This window comes from Manis javanica, chromosome 12, assembly GCF_040802235.1.
Source record: "Manis javanica isolate MJ-LG chromosome 12, MJ_LKY, whole genome shotgun sequence".
Classification (NCBI taxonomy): Eukaryota; Metazoa; Chordata; class Mammalia; order Pholidota; family Manidae; genus Manis; species Manis javanica.
Window position 1 is genome coordinate 28,501,481 of NC_133167.1, and position 25,025 is coordinate 28,526,505.

Sequence of the window (25,025 nt, forward strand, 5' to 3'; positions counted from 1 at the left end):
ACTTTGGTGCCATTGTATGTAGGACACAGTTCCTTATGGGAAGTCAGAGAGCCGTCTAGCTCAGCACCTACGGTTATTGAAAGGAACAGTAATGCAAGAGATTGCAAGTCACTTAACCAAAATCCAAGGAATTATACAATAATAATAGTAATCATCTGTTACTAAAAGTATTTCCATCTTAGTGCATTGCAGGTAATACATTTTCTTTTTACTTAAGAGTCTCTCTTTATTCTCTAAATAATGCATTACCCATTGTATTTACAATCTCCTAGCCTGCATTGTGTTTTAAATTAGAATCTGGCCTGCCCACGTGAGGTAACACCTTTCACCTCCAGAATAATGCTGGGTGATCGTTAACAACAGGGCTTTTGAGATTTATGGTTTGAACTGTGAGGTGGAATGTCAGCAGTGCAGCAATTTAGAAAAAGAATCCTCACACCTCATTTCTTCATGCAAATGAATTCAACAGTATTTCTTGAGCTTGTAGTCAGAACCAGGCAATGTGTTGCAAATATGATACTCCTTAGAAGGCCACACAGATGTGGAAACTAATCATTGTAATAGGGGTAATAAAAGTTTTATTGAGGATCTGCAGAAAGTATCTTGGTAACATTCAGGATGGAATTACCAGCTCTGCCTTGGGAGGAGGGCTGCAGACGATGTCTTGGTGAGTTTAGTTGCAGATAACTGAATCCCTTCCTGCTAGTGTAAACAGAAAGGGATTTAATGTGGGGAGGTAGGTGTTTGGAAAATTGTTGGAAGGGCAGGAGGAGTAGGCTATAGGCAGGGCTTCCAGGAATAAATCTCAAACAACATTACAGAACTGGCCCACCGAGGGAGTTGCTACCCTTTGAAGATCAAAAAGGCAAGGCCTCAAAGGAAGTCAAGGCCCCAACTGTCAGCAACAGAGTCACACTGCCTCCGTGATGATCCCTGCTGACACAATGGATGATCCTCACACAGCCTCTCAGCCCCGCAGTTCACTAGGGACTGGAAATGCCTACAGTGAAATCAATAGCCTCTGTTAGCATGTTTGCCCGCAGAAACATGTCTGGCCCTCAGTTCTTTCTTCCAGAGTGTTTGGTCTGGCTGGTAGAAGGTGGGTCTCATGAGGACCACAGCTATGAGGATATCTGGAAAATGTGGTCTCCAGTGTAAGTGTCTCTGGCCTGCAGTAAGTCCAGTAGACGGTGGGATGAATCTGAGGGAACTGCTCTCCAATTTCTGCCTTTCAGGTTCATGGAGAAAGAACTGCTTGGCCTGGGACTTGAGGGATGAGAGAGGATCCATAGGAAATGGGCATTTGGAGCAGGGGCAGCTATGCTTATTGTGTATCTCCATGGTGCAGAGCTGTGAAATGCACACCTGTTTCAAATAAATAAAAGTAATTTGAAATAACAACACAAGAAGTAAAACTAGGAGCAATGAGACATGAGGAAGGAGAGGCAGGGGGAACTGACTGGCTTTGGGGGGCTTTGTTCTCTAGATGTTAAGCTGTAAGTAGTAGGGAGCTTCAGAAAGGCTTTAGAAAGTGAGGGTGTGTGTGTGCATGCATGTATGTGTGAATGGGAGCAAGGAGTAAGTTGCCTCAACTGCTAGATATGGTATATGCAATGGTGTGGTGGTAAATGTTTAATAGCTGTCTCTTGAGAGAGGGAAAAGGTCCTGATTTGTAGGGTATGCTAATTTCTGTGTTGTAATGCTTCCAACATGGCCTGTTTCAAGGTACCAACATGGCATCACTGAACGTGTAATTGGGAAGAGATGTGGACAACAGGCTTTTGGGATTTGGTTCAAACTAGCTCCAGAACTCATATATATGTCATGTGAGTTAATTCTCAGAACAATCCTGTAAGATGCATAGTAGTTCCATTTCACAACTCAACAGTTCCATTGAGGCCTACAAAGATTAGTATTTTACCCAAGGTTATACAACTAACTAGTGGTAGAATCTTGTTTTAGATCTAGGTCTGCCTGTTTTCAAAGCCACTATTTTTCAACCAGGCTGTGCCACCTCTAAAAGAGAAACATGGTCAGATCCCCATTTTGGAAAAGTTCCTCTGACAGTAGAGAGCGACGTTGATACAGTAGCATAAGAGTTCTAAACAATGTATATGTGAGTGGGTGTGCGTGCGTTCCAATAAAACTTTATTTACCAAAGCAGGTGGTGGGTCTGAATAGTACAGAGGTGGGTTGGAAGGAATCATGGTCACAGGTCACAGGCAGGAGACCACATTGGCCTGTGAAGAAGCATGAAGCTGAGCCAAGACAGGATGTCAGGAAGCATGGACATACTGGATGGAATTGCTGGCCTGTCTTCTCAACAGATGTGGCTGGGAGGGTAGAGGGAGAGGAGTTAAAATGGGAAGTTAAGGATAATTTCCAGGTTTCTGGCTTGTAACTATGAATAGGATGATGCCATTGGCCAGGATGCAATCATGAGAGGCAAGTATCTTTGGAGAAAGCTCGTTTTCAGTTTGGCATGTTGAGTTCAAAAGGCCCACGGAAAATCCAAACGGGGACGCTCAGAAGGAAAAGTGGAAATGCATGTGCTCTGGGGACAGCTGTGTGCAAATCCGTCCAGAGATGGTAGCTGAAATCTTGGCTGTGGATGAACTTGCAAGAGAGAGTGGAGCAGGCCTGAGAATAAGCCAGTGATGGGACTTAGTGAACACAGGATGGGTCAAGGGGAAACAGCTTAGAATCATGTTTCTGTAGACAAGGTGAGTGTTGCCAGTGTGAGAGGGGAGGCATCGACCGTGTTGGATGCCGTCATGCATTGCACACATCCCACTTCAGGAACGAAGGACTGTTTTCCCAGCTACTGTGAATCCCTCCCAAAAATGGCCCCCCACTGTCAGCCCTCTCTGGGGATTGCCTGGTCTGACAAACACTGCCGGGCCCTGGGCCCCCCTCCTTCCAGGGGTAGCTCATGTCCCTGTGGAGTTGGCTGGGGCCCAACTTGGGAGGACATCACAGCTCAGCCGCTTCCTCTGTCCAGTCCAGCTTCCTGTCATCGTCTGTAGATAGTGAACCAAGTGTGGCCCCCAAACGGCCTGCTCGCTCATCTCTGCCCCAGCACTGCTTTGCGGGGAGCCTGGCACATGCCCAATGCTTTCTTCTTGTCCTTTGCCCTGTGACACTGCTGCTCAGACAACCTATTCATTCACCAAATCCTAAAACAAACCGGGCAGGTATGGGCGAAAACCAACACTCCGATGTTTCGCTGATGGAATAAAGCTTTATTTTAATGCAAAATAAAATAAGAAAATTTTATAAATTCATATAGAACAACACCCAAAATGTTTTCTGTGGTACAAAATGGGATCTTCCTAAAAAGTCTGTATTCATTCTCCACCCCTATATACCAAAATAGGATTTCACATAATTTATCTTCAGAACTTATGGACTTGGTATTATAAAAGCACAGGAAAATACTAGAAAAAGGGACTGTATAAACAGCAGGCTTTGTTTCTGTGGCCCAGTAGTAAACAGCACCGCAGTCAGCAGAGAGGAACGGACACTCTGGAACAGCTGAGTCAGTAAACAGGCATTGAGTACTCACTCTGTGCTCCGGGCCTGGCAGGTAAGCCCATCTTTAAAAGGGAGGCTGTGTATGATTCTCGTACTATTTAAGGACAGGAGGGAGAAAGAGTTTCACTTAGAAGTTGTAGGTGCATATGAGATTCTTGGCTTATTTTAGACATCTCACTTTTATTGTCCTTTTTATCTGAAAGTGACTTTGTAGGGGGATGGCACAGAGCCTTCCCTTTCTGGTCTCACTGTGGCATCCTTTCCACCCCAGTCGGTGTGAACTGCGAGAGCAGAGAAATACTACCAGGAGCTGTTTCTAAATCCAACTTCCTCTGCCTAATTGCACTCAGTCTGGCCTTTTTGTTGTTCATGCACTCAGAAAGTAGGAGGGTGTCTACCCAGTTTAGCACCAATTTGAAGGCTCTGCAATGTGGATTTCAGAGTTTAATGCCTGTAGGAATTTTACAGACATACTTTCCTATTCATACTAAACTCTTAAGATCTTTCTATCCTCCAAAAATGCCAAGATGTTCCTCCAAAGAAAATGAATGTTGTAGTTACAGATTAGGAGAATAAACACTCTTGAAAGGCTCCATCTCTAGGCATACTGACCTACGTATGACAACTCCTAAAGCTGCTGGACGCATTTCCTTCAGAAGATAGGTTTAGTTCCAGAAGTTTACAAATCTTTGGAGGGCATGATGAATTGCATTTTAATTCTATTTAGTTGGTGGCAAAAGTAAAGCTATAGTGAAATCTCAAATCTCCTTTATCATGCAGTATGCACAGCTTCCTTCATGGGTGACAGTGGGTCTGTGGAGGTCATCTTGCTCTTGATTATAAGATCTTTGCTCTGTGCTGTCCTGTGGGGAGGGTCAATGCATTGAGACCTAAAAATCTAAGAATAATGAGCTTCATGGTAATGTAATTATCCGATTTTTGTTATTTAGTCATGACTGAAGAAAATGCTCTTGTCTTTGAGGTTGCCTTTCATCCACTAATTTGATATCGTGGGGAAATAATCATTTCCTGAATGATAGTGCCGCAGCCCAGTGGCACACAGGGTTAGTGAGATCTTGTATTTCTCTCCCTTGGAGAGGACTGAATTTTTCTACATCTGGAAATTTTCAATGGTCTGCCCTGTTTCATGCCTCTACTCCTGCAAAAAGGGATGAAAACAGAGCTTCTAAAAATATCTAGTGACTTGTGGCCAAAACATCATTTCAAGGCCTCAGTGACCCAGCAGTCAGGTCGGGAGCTGGGTGTGTGTATATTGACGGATTTGCAGCTCCCTGGGCCACTCTGTTTCTGGGGGCTACGTTCTGAGTTACAAGCAGACACCTGATTGAGTTTTTCCAAGGCCATGAATAAATCAGGAACTATTTCTGGCTACTGGGCACCTACTGATCATAGCCTGGTTTTCTAAATACCGTAAACAACCTGTTCTCCTAAATACTGGGGCCGAGTTCCGTAACCTCGGGGTGGTGACAGTGGGAGGGTTGGTACACAGGCATTTACAATCTTTACATTTGAGTTGTTCTTAATTGTTGCTTGGCTTGATGGAGCCTCTGTCACACGTAACGTTAGCTTCTTTCGGGCAGGGTCAAATGGGGCGTGTGTTAAACTTCAAGCAAAAAAAGGAAACTGCTATCATCTATTTCTTGTTCACTTCAGTCGTAGCTTCACATCCCTGGCTGCCTCTCAGGATTAGCAACTTTTTTACTGACCGTGCACAACACAAAAGCACGTTTTGAGCAGCTGACCCTGAGCCTGTGAGCACGCGCGATTGTGAACCCAAGGCGGAAATGCAGTAAAGATGTGGGCATCCTTCCTACAAGGGCCACTTCTCCCCCCACACAGACTATCTCATGTTGTATCACTGCCTCTGACTGCTGTCATGGGGCCTTGGCCTCAATCCAGAAGGAAACTTCTGGCTTGGCTATGCCAAGCAGTCTACAGAAATCTCATTAAACTGGGCAAATACAGAAGAGCTGACTTTTTAATGCTTCAAAACAAGTTACATTTCCCTGGGCTTACTCTTTCCTTCTTGAAGGTTCATTTCGCTTGAGGGGAGGATGTCATTCATCATGTTAGAGGGAAGCCCTACAGCTCACCTGCACTCCATCTCCAGGTGTGCAAGGCCTGGGCTCTTCAACCTCCTCACACAAACTGCAGACAATCTAAAGGTGCCTGGCTCAAGAGAGAAGGGAGAGGGCAAAAAACAACCTGACAGTCTGTTTTCAAGAGGTCCATAAGTAAATTGTAGTTTAGAAAATGATACCCCTTAAAGTCCCGTAAACAACACTGTTTATGCCAAAAACCAGCAATGGTATCATTCTGGGCAACAGAACTCTATATTAAATTAAGAAGAAATAAGACTAAACTGGGCTAGATAGAGACTCTGTATATTTAATAATACTATAATTTATTAAATCCTATCAGTCAGAGGTATTCTAATCTTGGCCAAAATATGTCTGAATTAAACTCAAGACGTTTTTTTTATTGGAGGGAATGAAGAAGGAATGTGAAGAGGCTTGAAGTATTTCAAGAGTCACTGAGCAACTGAAATTGCTGCCCCCAGATTTTGCCGTTTCTCAGTCTTTTGTTGTGTTCTCATTTGGGTCAAGTTGTAAGTTCTAGATGTTCTGTTGAAGTAAGTAGAAAACAGCTGCAAAGCTCAAAAGAAATTGCAGTGGGTTTTAGAGTGTGGGTTTCCGCTTTTCAAAGCCATCAGACTTTCTTTTCCCAGTTGGCAACTCTGGCCTCAGTCCTGCCCTGACATCTTTTAATGAACTATAGCAGAAATAGAATGATTTAGTTTTTGCCTCTTCCGTTTCCTTCCCTTCTGTTTTTTTTTTAAATTCCCTTCCTCATCAAACTTTCCAGAAAGTATTTTTATCTTCCATTCTTCATACTGGTAATTGCATGCCTACACACACACACACACACACACACACACACACACACACACACCGCTGTCAGTCACGGCCATCTACTACTTGCCGGTTATCAATCCCAAAGGCCACAGTTTCACTCCTCCCTGTCCCTGGGTGCAGATGGCACTGTTTGGCACTGACTCTGGAACTAGCATCTCCAGAGCATTGCTTCCTGTGTGACCTAACCAGTGGTCCCCCCACCCCCTTTTTTTTATCAAGTACACTTTAGCCCTCAAGCAGGAGTCTTAAAGTAGAGGCTCCAGTTACAATAAGTACAGGCAGGAGAGTTGGGGATAACTCTGAAATCAGATACCTCCCTGCTGTCGTGCCTGGGTTGTGAAAGGCAGGGTAGTGAGGACCACAGGATTTCCAGTCTTCTTAACCTGATCACCTTGGTCTTTAGAATATATTCCTCTGGAAGCTCTGACTAGTTGTGTATATTCGCCCAGGACACGAATACTGCGTTGACATCTTATTTTTTTCTATAAAAAGTGAAGAAATGTGAAAGGCTTATACCAAATGAGTGGTACCAGGAACCTGAGAAATTCTACAAAGAAATGGTCTTCTCCTGGGTACAAACATTTCAAGGCGGTCACTCTTCCTGTTTGCTGTTGATTTGTTTTCTCAGTGAAAAAACTACTCACTTCAGATACCTGCATTTGCAGCCACTCTTTCGACTTAACACCTCTAACAGGGTGGCTAAAACTTAGCCTCTGAACGGATGGTGATCTGGGGCAGAGACTGTTTCCATGCTGCCAGTTCTATGGGGCATGTGTGCACCAGGGAGGCACCGTGTGGTCTATCTCCACTGTTATTTGCTTGTTTAATTGCCACTTTCACTGAACTGAACAATTCTAGAAGTATTTTGAATATCAGACAGTATTGTTTTTATGACCCAATCCTTCCTCTTCTTCCTGATTGCCTGCCTCCCACACAAAACTCCTGTCCCTTCCTTTTCCCTCTGATTAGCAGTCGAGAGTTGCAACCTCAGTGCGAAAAACCTAATCTGTATGGTGGAGAATTCTTAACAGGAAGAAGGCCTTCAGGTCTAGGAAGGGTGAAGGCGAAGTTAGATGTCTTCCTTCCTCAGCTGGCCTGAGCTGGGTGGAGTTCAGCTACACGGCTGCAGTCATGGGGTTCTTCTGCCGGGGTCCCGGGGCTTGGTAGGGGTACTGGTCTGGGCTGCCCCCAAGGGGCCCTGGCCTGCCCATTTCCTGATAGGCTGGCGCTCTGCGGTGCTGAGGTGGGGAAGGTGGGACGTCTTGCCGGAAGGGCCCTTTGTACTGGGGGGCTGGCAGGGGTGGGTAGCACTGAGGGTACCGGAGGTCTGCGACCCTCAGATCCGGGAGGCGGGGGTAGCTCCCCTTGGGAGGGTGCTCAGGACGAGCCCCTGGGTAATAGGGCAGCTCCCTGTCCCTGTAGAGCCCTCGCGGTGCCGCTGTCAGACAGTCTCCAGGATCAGCTGGTGCTCCCCTGGGAAGAAGAACAGACACATATCAGCTGGAGACCCATTCCTCAGCCTCCCAGGTAGTGTGCTGTGGCAGAGACCAGGTCTGGCTTAAGGGGTTTGGGCAGAAGTGATGCACGTCCCTGAAAAGAAGACACGGAACTCTTCTTCCCTTCTCTCTTTCCTGTTAGCCACTGGAGTGGCCATTTTCAATCACAAAGAGAAAACCATAGGCTGAGGAAGGCAGGGCAGCAAGAAGGCGTGGGCCTGGGTCCCTGATGCCACGGAGCCACCACTCAGCCAGGACTGCTTACAGCAGATGGGCACATGAGAGGGGAAGGGGACATGAACAGATTCATATACTTCTATCTTGCTTATACTCTGTCATGTCAGCTTTTGTTAGAGCGGCCAAACTGGCTTCCTACACAAGGCAGAGCTTGGCTCTCATCAAGCTGGCCCCTCTCCTTCTCGGCCCCACTGAAGATGGCCACAGATATGATGGTAGAGATGTACAGGTTCCTTGGAGTCATTAAGTTCCTGTGCATTGCCCTCACTTCTCTCCGAGGTTGGTGAGGTGCTCTTTACACGGGCCATAGTCCTGCTCTAACTCTGGTTAGCTTCTGTCTCATCTGTGTGGATTAGTGTGCCCTCCCCTCTCTGCAGTTCCTCGAAAATGTCTCAACCCAGAGATAGGAATTCCACGCCTACAACTTTCTTATAAAGCAATTCTACCACCACTATGTCAAGAAGCATCACCAGGCCAGTGGCAAAGCGGGAGAAGCCAAACCAGGCTTAAGTTACTCTGTGTAATGAGTAGGCACACAGAAAGGTCCAGGGCAAGAATAAACACGAGCAGAAAGTGACCCTGTCTGGATCTCTTTTCTAAGACAACAAGCATCTTCGGATCGATCCATTTGCCGTAACAGAGGCAGTACATCTCTAAACAACACACTGATGACTGCATCTTATCTAGCCTTGGGTTAAACAGAGAACTCTGTTTGCAGCTCTTAAAATCCCATAAGCCTTCTGTGCTTATATTCACCACCATCCTCCCCAGATCCTTCCTACTTTTTACCACTCCCTCTTCTATTATTTTTTTAGAGGAAAACAGCAACAGTAATAATGAAAACTTCTCCAATGTCAGAATATAAACTGGCAGGACACTTGAGAGAAATGACAGGGCTGGAAGAGTACAGGGTCTGTGGTTAATCGAGCGCTGTCCATGCGGATCCAAATCACCCCGTAAGCTGCAGAGTCTGACGTTAAAACAGCTCTGGGAGTTCCCCAAATCAATGAAGGTTTGGCCGGCTCCGGAGCACGTGGAAAGAGGATGTGAACATACTCGTAAGGATAAACAGAAGAATTCTCGCTCTACTTTTTTGTCTTAATTTGGCTATGAATAACAATGAAAGATAGATCCTTGAGCTTGGGGTAATTTAGTTAGTGACAGTTTTCAGATAAAAAATTCAACTGTTTGCGTACAAGTTATTATGGCATCAACTGCTATTATTCAGGGCAGGTCGCTTTGCTCTGTTTTAAATTGCCCATGACAAATAGAGTACAAAGACATCATCGGTTTTTTCCCAGCACTGGGAAATAAAAGATTGGGATTTCATCCTTCCCTTTCCTTTAGAATTTTATTTTTGATTTAGAAAACTTACTGCATTCATTACGTCTTTTATCGTAAAATATTTTAAGCCCCCTGTCCTGGCTCCTTTCTATTTCCTCTTGGTTCATGTTAGAGATTTCCAAAACACTTAAAAAAAATCCTTAACCTGTGCCTCCGTTCAAAATCTACTGGAGACCTTTCTCTGCATGAAGTAAAACATGTGGTTTTTCTGCACTCATTTTAAGCCCTTGGGATAAATCACTGACATTTGCAACATACAAACGTTATCTGCCTTAAAATGAACACATAAGTGATGCTCCCTCTGGACCCTCTTAGCATGAATGTTTCCTGTTTAAAATGGAAAGAGAGAAAGGAGGAATTCCAGGCCTTGGACTTTAAGGGTCCTGTTCTCTCCCTGGAGATTTCTCTCTTTTAAAACAGAACATTATAAAAGACAGGCATGCCTTTAAACAAGTTTTTTTAAATTTATTTTTTGGGAGACAACCCAGATCAAGTGGTGACAAGGCAGAAGCCACTCGAGAGGCCCCGTGACAGCACAGGCTGCCGGCCCACAGGGACAGTCACCAGCTCGTCACCCACACCTCGTCCCTGTGGTTTGTCCACCTCTCACCTCCAGAGGCAGAGAGCTTCCCCTGGGCAGGTGGGGCAGAGCCCGAGGAAGTGCTGTGGTCCCGTGCCGCCCCTCTGAGGGAGGTTTTATGTCTGGAAGTTGGCTTACATGTGGCAGAAACTGAGTGGAAGCTGTTCTTTGTCAAGAAATGAAATCATAGAAATTGTCTTTTTTAGAACTCCTCAGAAGAGTTATCACTTTTAATTTTTCAGAGAGAAGAAACAATCAGTTGGCCTGAAAAAATATTGTTTACAGTTCAAAGAGTGTTAGGAGGATTTTCCTTCCTTTGCTGGGGGCTGGATGTTGCTGTTGTTTTTGACTTTTTGCTTAAAATTGAGCATTTCCTATAGACTTTTGCCAGAAAAACAAACGTTGTATAAGGGCTGGAAATAGGTGGATGGGTTAGAGGAGTAAAAGGAGAAAGCGAACTCACTGAGGGCCACAGATTGACAATTGCTGAAGAAGCCTGGTCTCTATTTCTCTATTTTTCTTCCAGTTTTATTGAGAAATATTGACATACATCACTGGATAAGCTCAAGTGCTTATGAATATTGTGTGTGTTCTCTCTCTCTTACATAAGCAGTTTCACATACACACACACACACGAACAATTTTTAAATGGGGAAAAAAGACCTCATTAATTATGGAACTTAAAGGATAAAGGAAGAAGAAGAGGGAGCTGAAATTTTAGTTTTGTTAATCTTGAGTTTCCCTTTTTATGGTTTCTTTATTTGGGTGAAATTTGTCTATAGGAAAGCACAAAAACCGACCATCCCAGGACCTAAGAAATGCTTATCACGGCGACCGATGCTGCCTGTGTCGAGGCAGCCCTGAGAAATCCAGGGGTAGCTTTCTCTGGAGATTCTGATGAAAGCAAGGATTCAAATGGCAAATTATCAGTCCTCAGGACCTCTCATTTTTCATGTGACCTCATGAGTTTTATTTGTATGTGTTACTATTTTTCTTAAAAAAAACTTTCAGTTGAAAATCTCACTCAGGAACCATATTTACTTTGGGAAAGGGAAGTGAGCATGTGTTTGCTTTCTTTATAATACAACTCTTTGTGGAGTTCTCATAAAAATACCTATCTTTGTTTTTAAAATTTCACGTATTTTTCTCACATTTTTCATTGTTTACTCTTTTCTTATTTTATGTTTGCTTTAGGCTCACTTCTGGAGGCCGAAAGGATTCAGATTTTGCTTGGAAAACTCATAGGGCACTATCTCAGGCAAACAGTTTTCAGTCACATAGATGCATGCAATAATGAATTTTAACCTTGAAGCCTAAACATAACAAAGCTATATGGTCTTGATATGTGAAGAAACAATAAGGATTGCTTATATGAGGTTTTCTTCTTTTCGCCATCTCAGTAAATCACTATTTACCATTAAACAAAAAAGAGGCTGAAATTTAGAGGTTAAGTGGGTCAAATAGTCAGCCCCTGGGTACCAACCGTCTTCTTTTTATGGAAGGATAGTGGAAGGATGCCATACACTTGCAAAGACAGCCCAGTATATGGGGAAAAGGCTCAGAACTGAGAGGAAAGAGGTGGTGATGTTTACTGGAATGGATGAGGAGGTTCTCTTCATACCCCCTCTCTCCCCTCTCTGCTCTGCACGCATCACCATAGGTCATTTTTACCTCTTCTGCCTTTTACCGTGTTTCATGGCTGGTTATATACTGCCCTGGAGCACGGGCATCTTGAAGGAAGGAACTGAGCCTTATATATATATAGTGATCTCCCTCAGAGCTTAGCACAGGGCTTTGCACATCGTAGGTGCTCCATAAATGTAATTTGAATTTGTTCAAGAGAGTTTAAAGTAAAGAGTAAAGCAAAGAGTACCCACAAAGATCACAATAACCAGAGAGGGTCAGATGTGTGTAGGGGCTGGAAACAGACACGTGGGTAGGGGAACAAAAGGAAAAAGTGAACTCTCATTGAGAGCTAGAGATTGACAACAGTTGAGGTAAAACTGGCCTCTATTTTTTTCCAGTTTTATTGAGAAATAAGTGACATACTTCACTATATAAGTTTATGATGGTTTAATTTTCATATGTTGGGGAATGATTATCACTATAGGGTCAGCTAATATCCATCTTCTCACATAGATACAATAAAAGGGAGAGAAAGAAAAAAATGGAAAAAGGAATAAAAAAATTCTCCTTATGATGAGAACTTTTAGGATTAACTCTCTTACCAAGTCTCCTATTTATCACACAGCAGTGCCAGCCACAGGCGTCATGCTGGGCATTCCATGTTCTCTAATTTTAAGAAGGAAGGAGGAAGGGCTGGAGGGAGGGAGCGCTGACAAAAAGGGCTGAATTGCATCCAGTGAAGAACGACTGTGATTTATCAGGACACGAATTATTATTTCTGTTGTCTTGTATAGTAATTAAAACATAGTAGGTACTTAATAAATCTGGGACTCAAATTTAATTGCCTTGACTTACCAGTGAGGTCAGCATGACTAACTGGTACAGGTTAGGTGTATTTATCCAAGAATCAGTTAAAGGCTATATTTATTTACATAAATATGATATTTATATAAACAAATATATTATATAAAGAAACTTTATTGTTGTAAGCACAGTAGTATAAACATCTTAATATATGTGTTTAAAAAAAATACAGTATACAGGGTCTCAAATAAATGGCCTTAGGGAGATGTCAGAGGTGAAAACCAGGTGTGAGCCCCTCAGTTTCAAGTCCCTGGGCTTCAGGATTGATGAACACAAACCAGGGGTAGAGGTGATGTCCCATTCCTCTTTATCACTGCACTTCCCAACCTTTTTTCCACCAGAATATGCATGACGCATAGTTTTCCTATAAGCCACACAAGCCCAACAGAGGCAGAAGCTAAGATTATGCAAACTTCTCTACCATCTGCTGTAACTCGGCACCCTTCCCTCCACCCAAGAAAGAACAAGGGGATTCCAGCATGGGGTGATGTTATTAAGAGATAAAACTTGAATCTGCTATAATTTTTTAAGAAAACTATTTGCAACCTTCAGTTCTTTAAGTATCAGTGACAAATTCTTGCAATACAGAGCTGATGACGATTCACCTGTGTATATCAAGGTGAGTTTAAGAATCACTGCTGTCTCTCAACCAATGAGCTCCTTTTAGGAGGAGGATAAACAGGTGAAGTTGAAGAATAGTAAAAGAAAAACAAGATTAAGACATATCAGTGGCTAGAAGAGAGTTTGGTTTGAGAGGGGATGAGTTTGGCAGGCACAAAAATAAGATATGCAGTAAAAAGTGTGAAGGGCATAAAGAATTTATGAGCAAAGGTCAGTATGTCCACCTTAAGCATAAGCATTGGGCTTCTTACTTAAGGAAAAGTTTCAAAGGACATAATTTGTTCCCCTTACTTTCTGTAAAATACCATGTGCACTTTTACCAGCCAAAGCAAAGACAATCTCTTAACCTTCAAGATTGCTTTTTTGGGTTTCCTTTTTTGGTAATAAAGGATGGTGAACAAACGGGGAGTTCAAATAGGAGGCAGGAGCATGACGTGAAACTCCCCGTGCTGGGAGAGGCACGTGCACTCCTTGGCAGAAAGCTGACGTCTGGCGAAGCCGTACTAGTGTCACACATACCACGCAGAGAGTACTTAGTGGCTGAGCTGAGGTTGGTGCTTTCTTCTCTGGTTCTCTGACAAATATGGCAAAGCTATAAAAAAGATCAGCACAAACTAGTGTAAGCACAGGCGCTTGAGCGGCCCATGCTGTGCGGACAGAGATGCTTTTCGTCTGTGTTTGGAATTCCTTGAGTGTCAGGTTTCCCGTTACATGGCCTGCATCCTTTGTCAGGCATCAATGTGGTTGGCCAGGATTAGGAGAGCCTTCTGCAATCAATGTATAATACATAGCTTTGATTTCTGCAGATTTTTTACAGAATCATAAAAATATCATGATCACTTGATGGTCTATGCTACAGAAAAACATTTCGGAAAAATAATTGTGCTTTTATCACGCACATTTCCCATTGCATCATGCTCCTGATCTTTGCTAAGAATCAGAGTGGGAACAGATTCGTCATCAGACGATTTTGGGCCTTGTTAACACCAAGGAAATGTTTGCAAAGAAAATGGGAGAGGAATGATAGTGACCGAGTACTCAGATGACATTTCTAAAACAGGTTAAGACACATATAATTTTGATAGTCCACATTTAATTCACTCTTTCATGTTTTCAACGAGGATCATAAACACAAGAATTCAGTTAACAGACTGCATGTGCAATGAGACTGGGATCCTATGTAACCCTTTAGCAGAAGTCATCTGGAAAAGGACTTTGAGAATAGTTCATCCTATAAGATGGTGGGAGGTATTCCCTAAAAATGGTCCTGCTAAAAAAGTTTCCTTTGTGAAGATGTGTGAGCTTTCTAAAGTGGGGGCTGAGGTCAGTTAGAAAGGGCAACATGAGGGCATGTGTAAAGATGGAAACTTGGGGAGAGCCGAAACTGTTGTTAAGTGGCCACAAAAAAGTCATGAAATCCATCTGAGCAATTCCTGCATATAATTATCCTATGGTCTGTAACCACAGAAGAGGTTTTGTTTTAGAGAATGGCAACCAAAGGAACAAATCCTAACTTGTTAGGCCACTAAAATTGGCTCCTTCTATTGTAATGATAGTTCTGGAATTTCAATATCTAAACACTGAGGGTTTCATCCAATTGTCATGCAAGAAACAAAGGTTTAGTTTCCGGGTCAGAAGTTGAGGGCCAGCAGGTTCCAGAGGGCTGGGTCCTGAATGCTAAAGATGGTTTCTAATGCCCCTTAGGAGAAGCTCTACACGGCTTCTTGCCCCAGATTACTGATTGGAGACAGGTCATTCCAGGGGAAAAATACACTGTTCTTGTGGGCTGCTTTTCTCTGATCAATTTAGCCGATATTTACTTTGAGTAATACATACCTTTTTTGAGTAAGATAATCATATTATCTTATCCAGAAATATTCAAATATTCAAATCGCTGCCACATCCTTACCCACCTCTGTTTCTCTGCTATTAATTTCTAAAGTCTGGACAATAGGAGAACTGAGATGTAAAGTGCCTATGACTTAGATCATCAGAATTCCTCTTCACTGAGGGCAAGGACCACAGTGAAGGAGTCTGGAATACTTCCACCTTTGTGTGTGTGTTTCGGGAACAGCTTCCATACCATGATTTCATTAAGACCGCGGAGAATTCTGCTGCTACAATTCTCTTACTCTGAAATTCAGAAGCTGGGAAAAGTGCTATTACCCTACTGATGAGCTCAGGAACAAGCTTCAAAAGCTGGCTTTAGAATTGCAAAGATTCCAGGCCGACGGCATGGGGCTCCTTTCGAGTGACTCCAGCAGGCCAGGTTCCCTCCTAACCATTTTCTCCACATTTATGTGTTTATTCCTTACAACAGTGCTACAAGGTCAGTATGATTATTATCCCCAGTTCGCAGATGAGTAAACTGAAGAACACAGAGGTTAAGTAACTTTACCACGGTTATTACCCAGGAAGTTGCAGGGCCCAGATTCAAGCCCAGGCAAACTGACCCCGAGGCCACAGGCTTGACCACCAAACTTGGCCGTGCAGGCTGAGACCTCTTGCTTCTCATCTGCTCACAGCATGCCCATTGGCAGCACATGAGAGGAGTCAGAGACATTCTTCTGGGGCTGGCTAGCGAAGAGCAGATGAGTGAGAAGAAGTTTAGTCTGGAGGGACTGCTCGGCACCTGTTCATGGAGGACCATAATACCAGGGGCAGTGTGGGTGAGATTAAGGAGTGACTTTTTTATTTAGCAGGATTTGGAGCAACTGAGTGATATGAATTTCCTGTGGAATGGTTCTACTTGGAGGTTCCTTAGGCACCTCAAACTTTACAGGTACAGAATTAAACAATCACCACTCCTCCAGGGTCCCTTTGGAGAATGACATCATCTAAACAGTCAGCTATGCTAGAAATCTAGACTCCTCTCTGTCATCCCCACTCCAGCCAGACACTGGGTTCTGGAAAATGCTCTCTTAGATATTCTTGGCTCTCCATCCTCACTACCGTGGCCTTACTTTCGGCTCAAATCCCTTTTCAACTGGACTGGCAGTAGTATACTAGGGCAGACAGGCAGGCAATGTTGTGGGCCAGCTTCACAAAAGAGCAGCTCAACAACACAGAGCCAGGTGCACATGAATCTGAGGGACAGCTGGATTTTGTGACCATTCACACAGTTGCCACCAACTTTCAAGCAATTCTGAGCAATCTGCCCTTCCTCTCAATGAAGACATGGTGCAATTTGTAAAGACAGGAAATTTCCTTTTGGAGACTGTGTGGGCATTTATGGTTTTTTTGGATGTGATACTCTTCCATTTAAATCCTAGCAATTTCACTGATTTGCTGGGGCCTGAATGTAAGATGTATGCTAAGTCGTTTTTTTTTAAATTAGGTAATCTTTTCTCCCAAGTTTATAAGACTAATGGGGTTTATATAACATATTTCATAACCCTCTGGGTTCACTTTCCACCTAAGAAATGAGCATATTAGCATTAGTTATTTAATTTATGAGGTAGTTGATAGACAAATGGGCTAGGGACCAAAATACAAATGAGGAGTGCTGGGTTTACTTCTGGGTAGGAAGGATTTGACACCAGTATGCAGAAATGACTTGACTTAATCTCCATGCAGGTTTCCTGTGAAGAGGGCTTTCCACATCCTTTTCTCAACAGTGAGATGAGCTCCTTGGTAGCTCCCTCAATCACAGGGGGTGCACTGGAGGAGGTACAATCTGGTCCTAGAGCTCCACTCGGGAAGTGTTTGACTTTTGGCAATGGATTGAGCCGTAATCATGCTTGGGTATATTTTGGAGATTTGCTCTAACAACCTCCCTGAAACCAGCACCAAGGCAATGGACCCATTCTCCAATTTCTACCAGACAATAAATAGAAGCTCTATTTGGCCTCTCTGGATTAATTCTGATGTGGTAATGAAGCACCCCATGATAATTTTCACTAAGTGTGGAGAGTAATTTTGGGCCTATAATCTGTCTGTGCTAAACAGGTTTCAAAGCCCCAGGCTGGGCCTGGCGGGCACACATGAAGCTCAGCCGTTGGCCCCACTCAGCCCTCCTGTCGGGAATCCAGCTCATTTGGCTGAGTGCTTTGGAGATAGCATCAGCAGGACAGATCCTATACAATGTTATATCCTATTCAGCTTTCCTTTTTGCAGATGAAATGGATATATAGCAGAAAGGTTACTGAACTGTACTGTTAAAATGATTTTCAACAAATAATGAAAGTTATTAAGAGAGTCTCAGGTGCTGCTGACCAGCGCCGTGCACCACCCGCCCCACCCCCAACCCGCCTTGGTCTTTCCATCCAATGGCCAATCATTACAGGGCTGGGAAAGCCTGGTTGTTACTGTCATTACAAACGCTTTACTTTCAAGTCTCCTTCTATTGAAATTAGAGCATTCTTTGTCATTTCTACCTCCACTTGTAATACAGCCCGACTGTCAGCCCAGCTTCTTTGGGTTCCGTCCTGTGGTGCTGGTAGCCAGCAAATCAAGGCTTGTAACAGCCCAAACTGACTGGGGCGATGAAATTACTCTGCTCTCGTCATTCTTCTTCTTTTCTTTGTCTCCAATGTTCTTTCACAGTTACTATCCCGAACCTTTCCCCACCCCTCCTCCTAGGCACCCCCCACTCCCTTCAGCCAGCTAATACGTGGCTCCCAAGCCACTGACAAGCACTTTTAGAAAAGACAAAGCAAGACAAACTTTTATTGTGAGCAAGCTCCTTCAGATGTTATTTCATCCTGCATTTGTTCTCTAACTCCCTGATTTATTGATTTATTTCTTGAACAATTCCAAGAAAACTGTAAATTCATCCTCTTCTATTTCTTTAACATTGCCTTGCTCTCAGACATATTTGGTGCTGGCATCTGTACCAATATGAAATGATTTCCCCATTTTACTACATGCATTCTGTTATCAGCCAGGTGGCAACCACAATTTTAAAAATCAGTCATGAAGCTGAAGCTTTAATAATTTAAATAAAAGCTTAGCATAGAAAAGCAAATATTTTGGGGCCATCTGATTTAAATTAATGAACTAAATGTAAATGCTGAAGTGATTTAAAACTAAAGAGCAATTGCCAAATAAAATGTCCTTTACCATTTGCCCCATGCCAGCTCATGGGAGATGGCTTTCCCTTTGCTTTTGTGGAACTCAAGCTTCCAAGCCCGCCAGCTTGTTCAGAAGCTAGAGCTCATCTGCACTCTAGGGTGGTGGCTGCTCTCGGGGTCTTGCTCCAAGGTTTTCAGTTGCATGGGATCTCAGGAGGCGCCTCAGTGTAGTGGGGACAGTGTGGGGCGCAGAGGCAGAAGCCTGGGCTCGAATTGAGCAAGGCACCTTGTAGACATACGATGCAGGTGACTTAACTTTTTGTTAAGCGACCACACATGTAAAAGCCTCCGTGACCTCAGTGATGGCCTTTCCTCCCCTTCAGGGTTGTGATGGGAACGGAGTAAGATGGGACAATCAAACTCAAAGACCAATCAAACTGAGTTCCTCAATACTCATTGGATTTGAAGTTGCTCAATCATTTTTAAAAGAAATAAAACTGGGCCTTCCGCATGCAGTTTAAGGTGACTGTGCAAGGACCTAGAATGAGCAAGTGAACACATTTATAAACAAACCCAAAATTTATTGACTGTTACCCTCTGTGTGCCACCCCACTTTAATATGTGTCAGTGTAGGAAATCCTCTAACATAATAGAAGTTGCAACTTGTAGGTGCATAGAATGTGTGTATAATATATATATATATATATATATATATATATATATATATATATAAAATTTTATATATGTATGTGTGTGTGTGTGTGTGTGTATTCACTACATATATAGGCCCCATGGCATTTAAAATTTTTTTCAGCTAGTTGCTCACATTTGAACATTGAGGGCTTTAGCATAAAAATTCAGCTTTCCTATTTTTCTTTAGATTCAGGTTTTGCCTTCCTTTAAGGCTGCAGTCTGCTGGGGCTGTTCCCTGGATGCAGGGACTTAGCATTCCTTAGGTTTCACTCCTGCCTGCTCCTCTCCTTGACAGTTCCCACCTGCCCCTACCGCTATTAAGGTTTGCAGCCCCTGCCCCACAGGAGTAAATCTCACCCTGTAGATTTCTGCATCCTCGCATTCTGTTTTCACCCACCACTTACATATGTATGTTTACCAAATCGCCCACTTTAAAGAGTGAAAGGGCCCCAAGAAATAGACTAAAATGTCCATCACCATACCTGGTCCACGTTTAAATCTTTAAGAACCAATTTGGAATCAAGACCTCTGTGCCAGAGAGAGCTGCAGTGTGGAGAGGGGGCCCTGGATAGGAACTGCAAAGACCGGGGCATATCCCAGGGGCTTTCAGACAAGTCATTTCACTTTCTTAGGCTTTATCTCCAACTCTTTAAAATGAAAAGTGGCCCTCACTGAGTCATTGGGGGTTACAATTTCATGACCCTTCCAGGAACCCACACAGGCTCCAGTCCAAACTGACCTCAGGTCAGACTGCTGCATTTCAGCCTGACCTCCTCACAGGTGACCCTAGTCAAACTTCTTCACTTATCAGTGCCTTGGTTTCTCCATCTGTAAAGTAATATGTGCTTTTCTTCTCACAAGAGAGAATGCAATGATATGGGTAAAAGTGTTTTGGAAGAAAGTTATGGGGTAAAAAGAATCTAAGATCTTAGATTACTCCTGTGTCTCAAAGGTTGAAATTATGAAGGGTAACTTGCCTTGCCTAATGGGATTTCGGGATCAATGTATGCACTCTCCATTGAGAGGCATCATGCAGGTATTTTCCTGGCCAAAAAGGCGATACTGTATTAGTTTCATCCCAGCCTCAGGGTAATGCCAGACCTCAGTTAAAGGGTAAGTGTGTCCCACTTCAGAAAAACTGGACTGGACTTTACCTCCTTCCTTTTATGAAGAATGTATACAGTTAAATGTTATCAGGTGATTGGTTAACTAATTTGATGAGGTGAACTAGCCCTTTAATTGTTTTATTTATGACATACTATCCCTCCCTAACATCACACTGGGGAATTATAGTCTACTTGGTTGATTAATTTAACTGAGGTTTAGTAAATCACAATTTGGTAAAATCAGAAGCTGAAAAATACCCACTGGAGTTTCAGCAATTTTACAGTCATTTGTAAGTGTGGAACACACTCAGCTGAGGCTGAAAAAAAAAAGGTATCATCAACAACAATAAAAATGGATTAAGTTGTTAATTACCTTCATCAACACCATTTAAAAAACAGGAACATGGAAAATCAAGATGGGAAAAAATAACTACATTTAAATCCACTTGTTCTTCTTTGGCTACTGTTTCTGGTAGAAAGAAATGGCTTCAGGGGAAAATTTCATTTGTCCTGGATAAGAAATCAGAATTGCTTTCAGAAGCCAAATATTTACATTAAAAATAATCCTTTTATCTTTCCTCTGTAGCTCTAAATCTGGGTGGATGAAAATCCTAGTCCAGAGGGCCATCCACTTCTTGGTTGGTTACAGCGCTGAATGAACCCAAAATATCAAGCATCTACAAAAAGTTATGTGCCTCAATATCTATCCCTGAGGATCTTACCACCTAGCTGGGGGAGACAAAGAAAGAAAGGCAAGACAAGACAGGGCACATGAGCTCAAGGCTAAGTGCCATGGGCTACCTGCTATAGGCAAGGGTCCTGATGGGGGTGTGCAAAGGGAATCTTGAAGGATATGGGTTCGGATATGGATAGACAGAGAGAAGGGGGTGGGAGGGACGATGATCCTCTAAATGAGGCAGGATGCTGGGTAGAAAACTCAGAAGCCAAGAAAGTGTTTTTATTTTCAAGTGTCAAAACCTGCCTGTCCCAGATACCATTTCTTCCTGATCCCTTATGTCTGAATAGACGTCCTCCTATGAACTTATTGAGCAATGTCAGTAATGTTAAAAAATTAAGTCATGATTGGTTTAAATTTATATGGTAGGATTATATAAGATCATGAAAATTCTTTAATATAATACAGACTTTATGCTTGCATAGGATAAATTCTGCCTCTGTGGAATTGCTAGCCACTGCAATTACCTGTTTTTTAATGTGCCCCCCAATAAACTATGAGCTTTGTAATGGTGAGGACTATTAGGGAGTTCATCGTTGACTTCCCAGTGACTCACACATAGTAAGCACTCAATCCAATATATATTAAATTAAGGCTATCCAGAGGTTTTGAGTGTGAAAAAGGGGTCTTCTTTTCTTTAAACTAAGTGGGACTTCACTTGCTGACTGAGAAAAAAAAAGCTCATTTGAGTTTCTGCCTTGTACCTTTTCCCCCCAGGCAACTGGCATCTTGCTTGGTGCCTTGTGGTCAAGGTCTTATCTCAACACCTGTAGATGAGTTGCCACTGCTCTGTGGTAAACAAGGGCACTGGGCTTGCAGTCAAAACTTCTGGGTTCAAGTTGTGGCTCTCCCACTGGCTTTCAGCGAGAAATTTTCATGTTCATCTTCTTTAATCAAACATGGAGATTATAATGCGATGCCCACAGGGTTGTTGGGAGAAGATCAAACTAGAGATATATGGAAAAGTACAGGGTAACTGACAAAACCCTGCTCAGGTATGAGATTTTAGTAGTATTGATAGCACCTCTTGACATTCTCCAGGCCTGAGGTTCTGTCCTACTTTAAAATCCTTTGAGGGGTGAGGTTCTAGCCCTGAATCTTAATGTCCAAGGCTGGGTGCCTTCCTTCACTGCTGACCTTCCTGATGCCAATAAACTTTTGCCTTTGTTCTTCTAAAAGATTTCCTTTCAGGCTGGGGCTCCTTTCTGCATGTTGGGATGTTGGAGTCTCGTCTAAATTGGATGGACCTCCTTGTCTTTGATGGCCTCAATCACCAGACTTCCTCTCTTATCTCCATCTGCTGGTACCTCTCTTGATCTCATCTTCCACCTCCAGAGATGCCTGTGTTCAGGTCTCAGCCAACTTTGTGCTGACCAATCCTGATCATCAACACAGACCCTGCTATGAACGTCAAGGGATGACATAGCAGGGGAATTAAGGGCAAATAGTTCTGGGTTTCCACTTAAGGGACATGTTGGGAAAGTTGCTTATCCTCTGTAACAGTCTCAGTTTCCACACCTGTAAAATTGGGATAGTAATGGCTACTTGCCACAATAAGTAGTCAGAGGAGGGTTAAATGAGAATGTCTATAAAGCACTTACAACAATGCTAAGTGATTGATAGCAGCTGGTTATTATTATTATTATTATTTTTCTCCCGGCTCCAACTTTTTTACTGCTTATTCTTAATTCCATAACATCTTACAGGCTTTTCTCAGTCTTCTGAATATTCAAATATGTCCAGAGGCCTTTTTCTTCTCTAAAAATCTGCTTCCTCCAGATGGAAATGAGGCAAGTTATCACCACTTTCCCAAAATATATGGAACTATGCTCATTAAAAAAAAAAGTTATACAAAATAAACTAAAATGTACACTCTCTCTACAGAGTTGTTCTTTTTTTGTGTAGTCGTGGTTATATATGTTATGTTTTTGTTAGTGTGTCCACACTGGCATCACCTCATGGAGAAGTGCTGGAGGATTTGGATTCGGGGTTGTTCACATCTTAAACACACCGCATGTACAGCTATAGAGTGAGTTACAGATGCACACATCCAAATCCACAGAAAGCTGGGCAGCAGCCAAAGACCAAAAGCATAGTCTCGGAAGAGACATAACATCTGCCATCTCTCTTGTCTTTTTCTTTTATCAGAGTATCTGGATAAATGAAACACTGTATTATGTTTAAAAAAGGAAGCATTCTTGAAGCCTGTGGGTCAGAAGACAATCAGACCCGGAAGTAGAAAACAGTTTGGTACATGGTCTGACAGATAATTTTTAGGGGTCTGGCACTTATTCTGCTTCGTATGAGACTATGGTAAAAGCGTCTACTTTTCTCTTTCATCCTTGATTCCGTCTTTCTTTATTCCCGTGTCATCAGAGTTGGGACACTGGAAACTTGCTGTTTTTCCAGCCTTTGTCCCATCTCATCCTAGTGAAAATACCCTGTTCTTTGGGGAATCATTCCATGTCCATTTTCATTCCATGTGGTTCAGGTGAAGCAACTCTACCTGACTCCAGAGGTGGCATGGAACCCAGTCCTGGCCATCAGAACACCCCTCTTCATCCTTGGGCACAGTGATTATTTATGGTTAAGTACACAACACAATCACAGCAATGTGAGACAATTCCAGGGCTTTTGTTGTATATGTTGGAAAAGAAAATCCCTCCTGTGTTGGAGTGGCTGAGAAAATAGGCAGTAAGCCTGATGCTGTGGGCAGCTGTCTCAACCCCAGGGTGGGAAAGTCTGCCTGAGGATGGAGCCAGCATAGAAGACAGTACAGCCAAGGGACGAGGAGAAGGCAGACCACCCTGACGGCATTCTCTGAGTTTCAGGTTAGCTGCACCTGAAGATAAGTCTACCCTTGAATTTTTTTTTCAGTTATATTTGCAATAGATTTTTATTCTGCACTGTATAGAAAAATATCTGAATATAATATAGAGGGAGAGCAATAAAGCCTACCTATTATTTTTGTGTAGAGGAGAGTACCTAATGGTATAAACACAAGTTTGATAGGATAACATACTAGGAAGGGTCGTTGGTCATTCACTTTAGAAACCAGGAAAGAAAAGCTTTGTTGCAGCTCATGTTTCCTCAGCTGGGCAGAGTTCCCCACATCTGTTAGGTAGAGAAGGTGAAAAGCAAAAGGTCTAGAATAATTCCTTTAAATTGTGATAAAGAGGGTGCTGGGTGGGGAAAGATAAGAGGCATAGAGTGTGGGAGGGTATCTGATGGATTTCTGGTCCTTGACAAATCCTGTAGGCTTAGATGCCTGTGCCCATAGCTTCCATAACTACATATGCAATTATGTTAGTCTTTTATAAGTGAATAAATCCTCAATTTTCATCCTGTAGCAATTATCCAATAGGTGACAACAATGAGAATGTACAAATAATTAGCAATTAGTTTTATAAATATGAAAGATGCCAGGAAAATTTCTGCCTTCTCAGACTCAAGGGAGTAGAAAAAAAGGAAGACAGCAACTTGACTCTCCACTGTGTCCATCTCTTCTAGCTGCTTCTCTTCCTCCAGCCACGGGAACATGCAGCCTTCATGAGTTCCTCATCTCTGTGTCTCTGTTCATACCCACATCACCGGAGAGGAGACTGGATTTGGAGTTGCTTTGGGAAAGGGGGCCTGGGGAGCCTGACTTTTGTGAGCTTGTAATCTCATCCTATGGCATACTGATTTTAGAAAAAGAGCAGTAGGGCTCATGATGTTTACCTGAATGGCAAGCAGAATATTCCACTGCCTAAGAATGCGGAAACTTATTTTTTACGAGCAGAATGAGGCAGCCAGACTTGCCTGGTGTCTCTCCTGTGCTTTTGGAAGTGTGGTTATGTATGAGCCAGGGTACACATTGCAAAAGTACACATCTGAACATCCAGCAGAATCAACAACATGGATGACTCTTTGTTATTCGACTGCTCCTTTTTCATTACCAGCTCTTAAACTGAGCATTCCACAACTCCACAGAAGACACAAAGAAAATCCCACACTTGAAAAATTCATCGTCTGGAAAAACTCCAATCACTCATGCCTGGTAAAAACTGCTGCATGTAGTTTTAAAAATCAAGGTCTGGATGGATAACAAAAATGAGAATTTTTTTGAGTTTTGGAAAGAGTTCTCTAGGATAGATATACAAGCCATTCGAAGCTGAAACTTGGAAAAACATGCCATGTCATCTCAATCACAACTGTTCTGTGGATTTATGCATTTTTGTTAGCAGAAAACTTTTATTAG

General features: G+C 42.9%; 1 protein-coding gene across 8 annotated transcripts in view; it reads right to left on the reverse strand.

Moving 5' to 3' along the window:
• Positions 1-3,221: 3,221 nt before the first annotated feature.
• PARD3B (par-3 family cell polarity regulator beta) overlaps positions 3,222-25,025 on the reverse strand; it is a 1,156,296-nt gene continuing 1,134,492 nt past the window's right edge. For 7 of the 8 annotated variants that reach the window (XM_037009251.2, XM_037009249.2, XM_073218305.1 and 4 more), the window contains one exon: positions 3,222-7,943. In XM_037009251.2, the coding sequence (XP_036865146.2) occupies positions 7,586-7,943 (358 nt within the window). In that variant the 3' untranslated portion in view covers positions 3,222-7,585. The remainder of the gene's footprint in view (positions 7,944-25,025) is intronic. The other variant, XM_073218309.1, reaches the window with a different exon arrangement.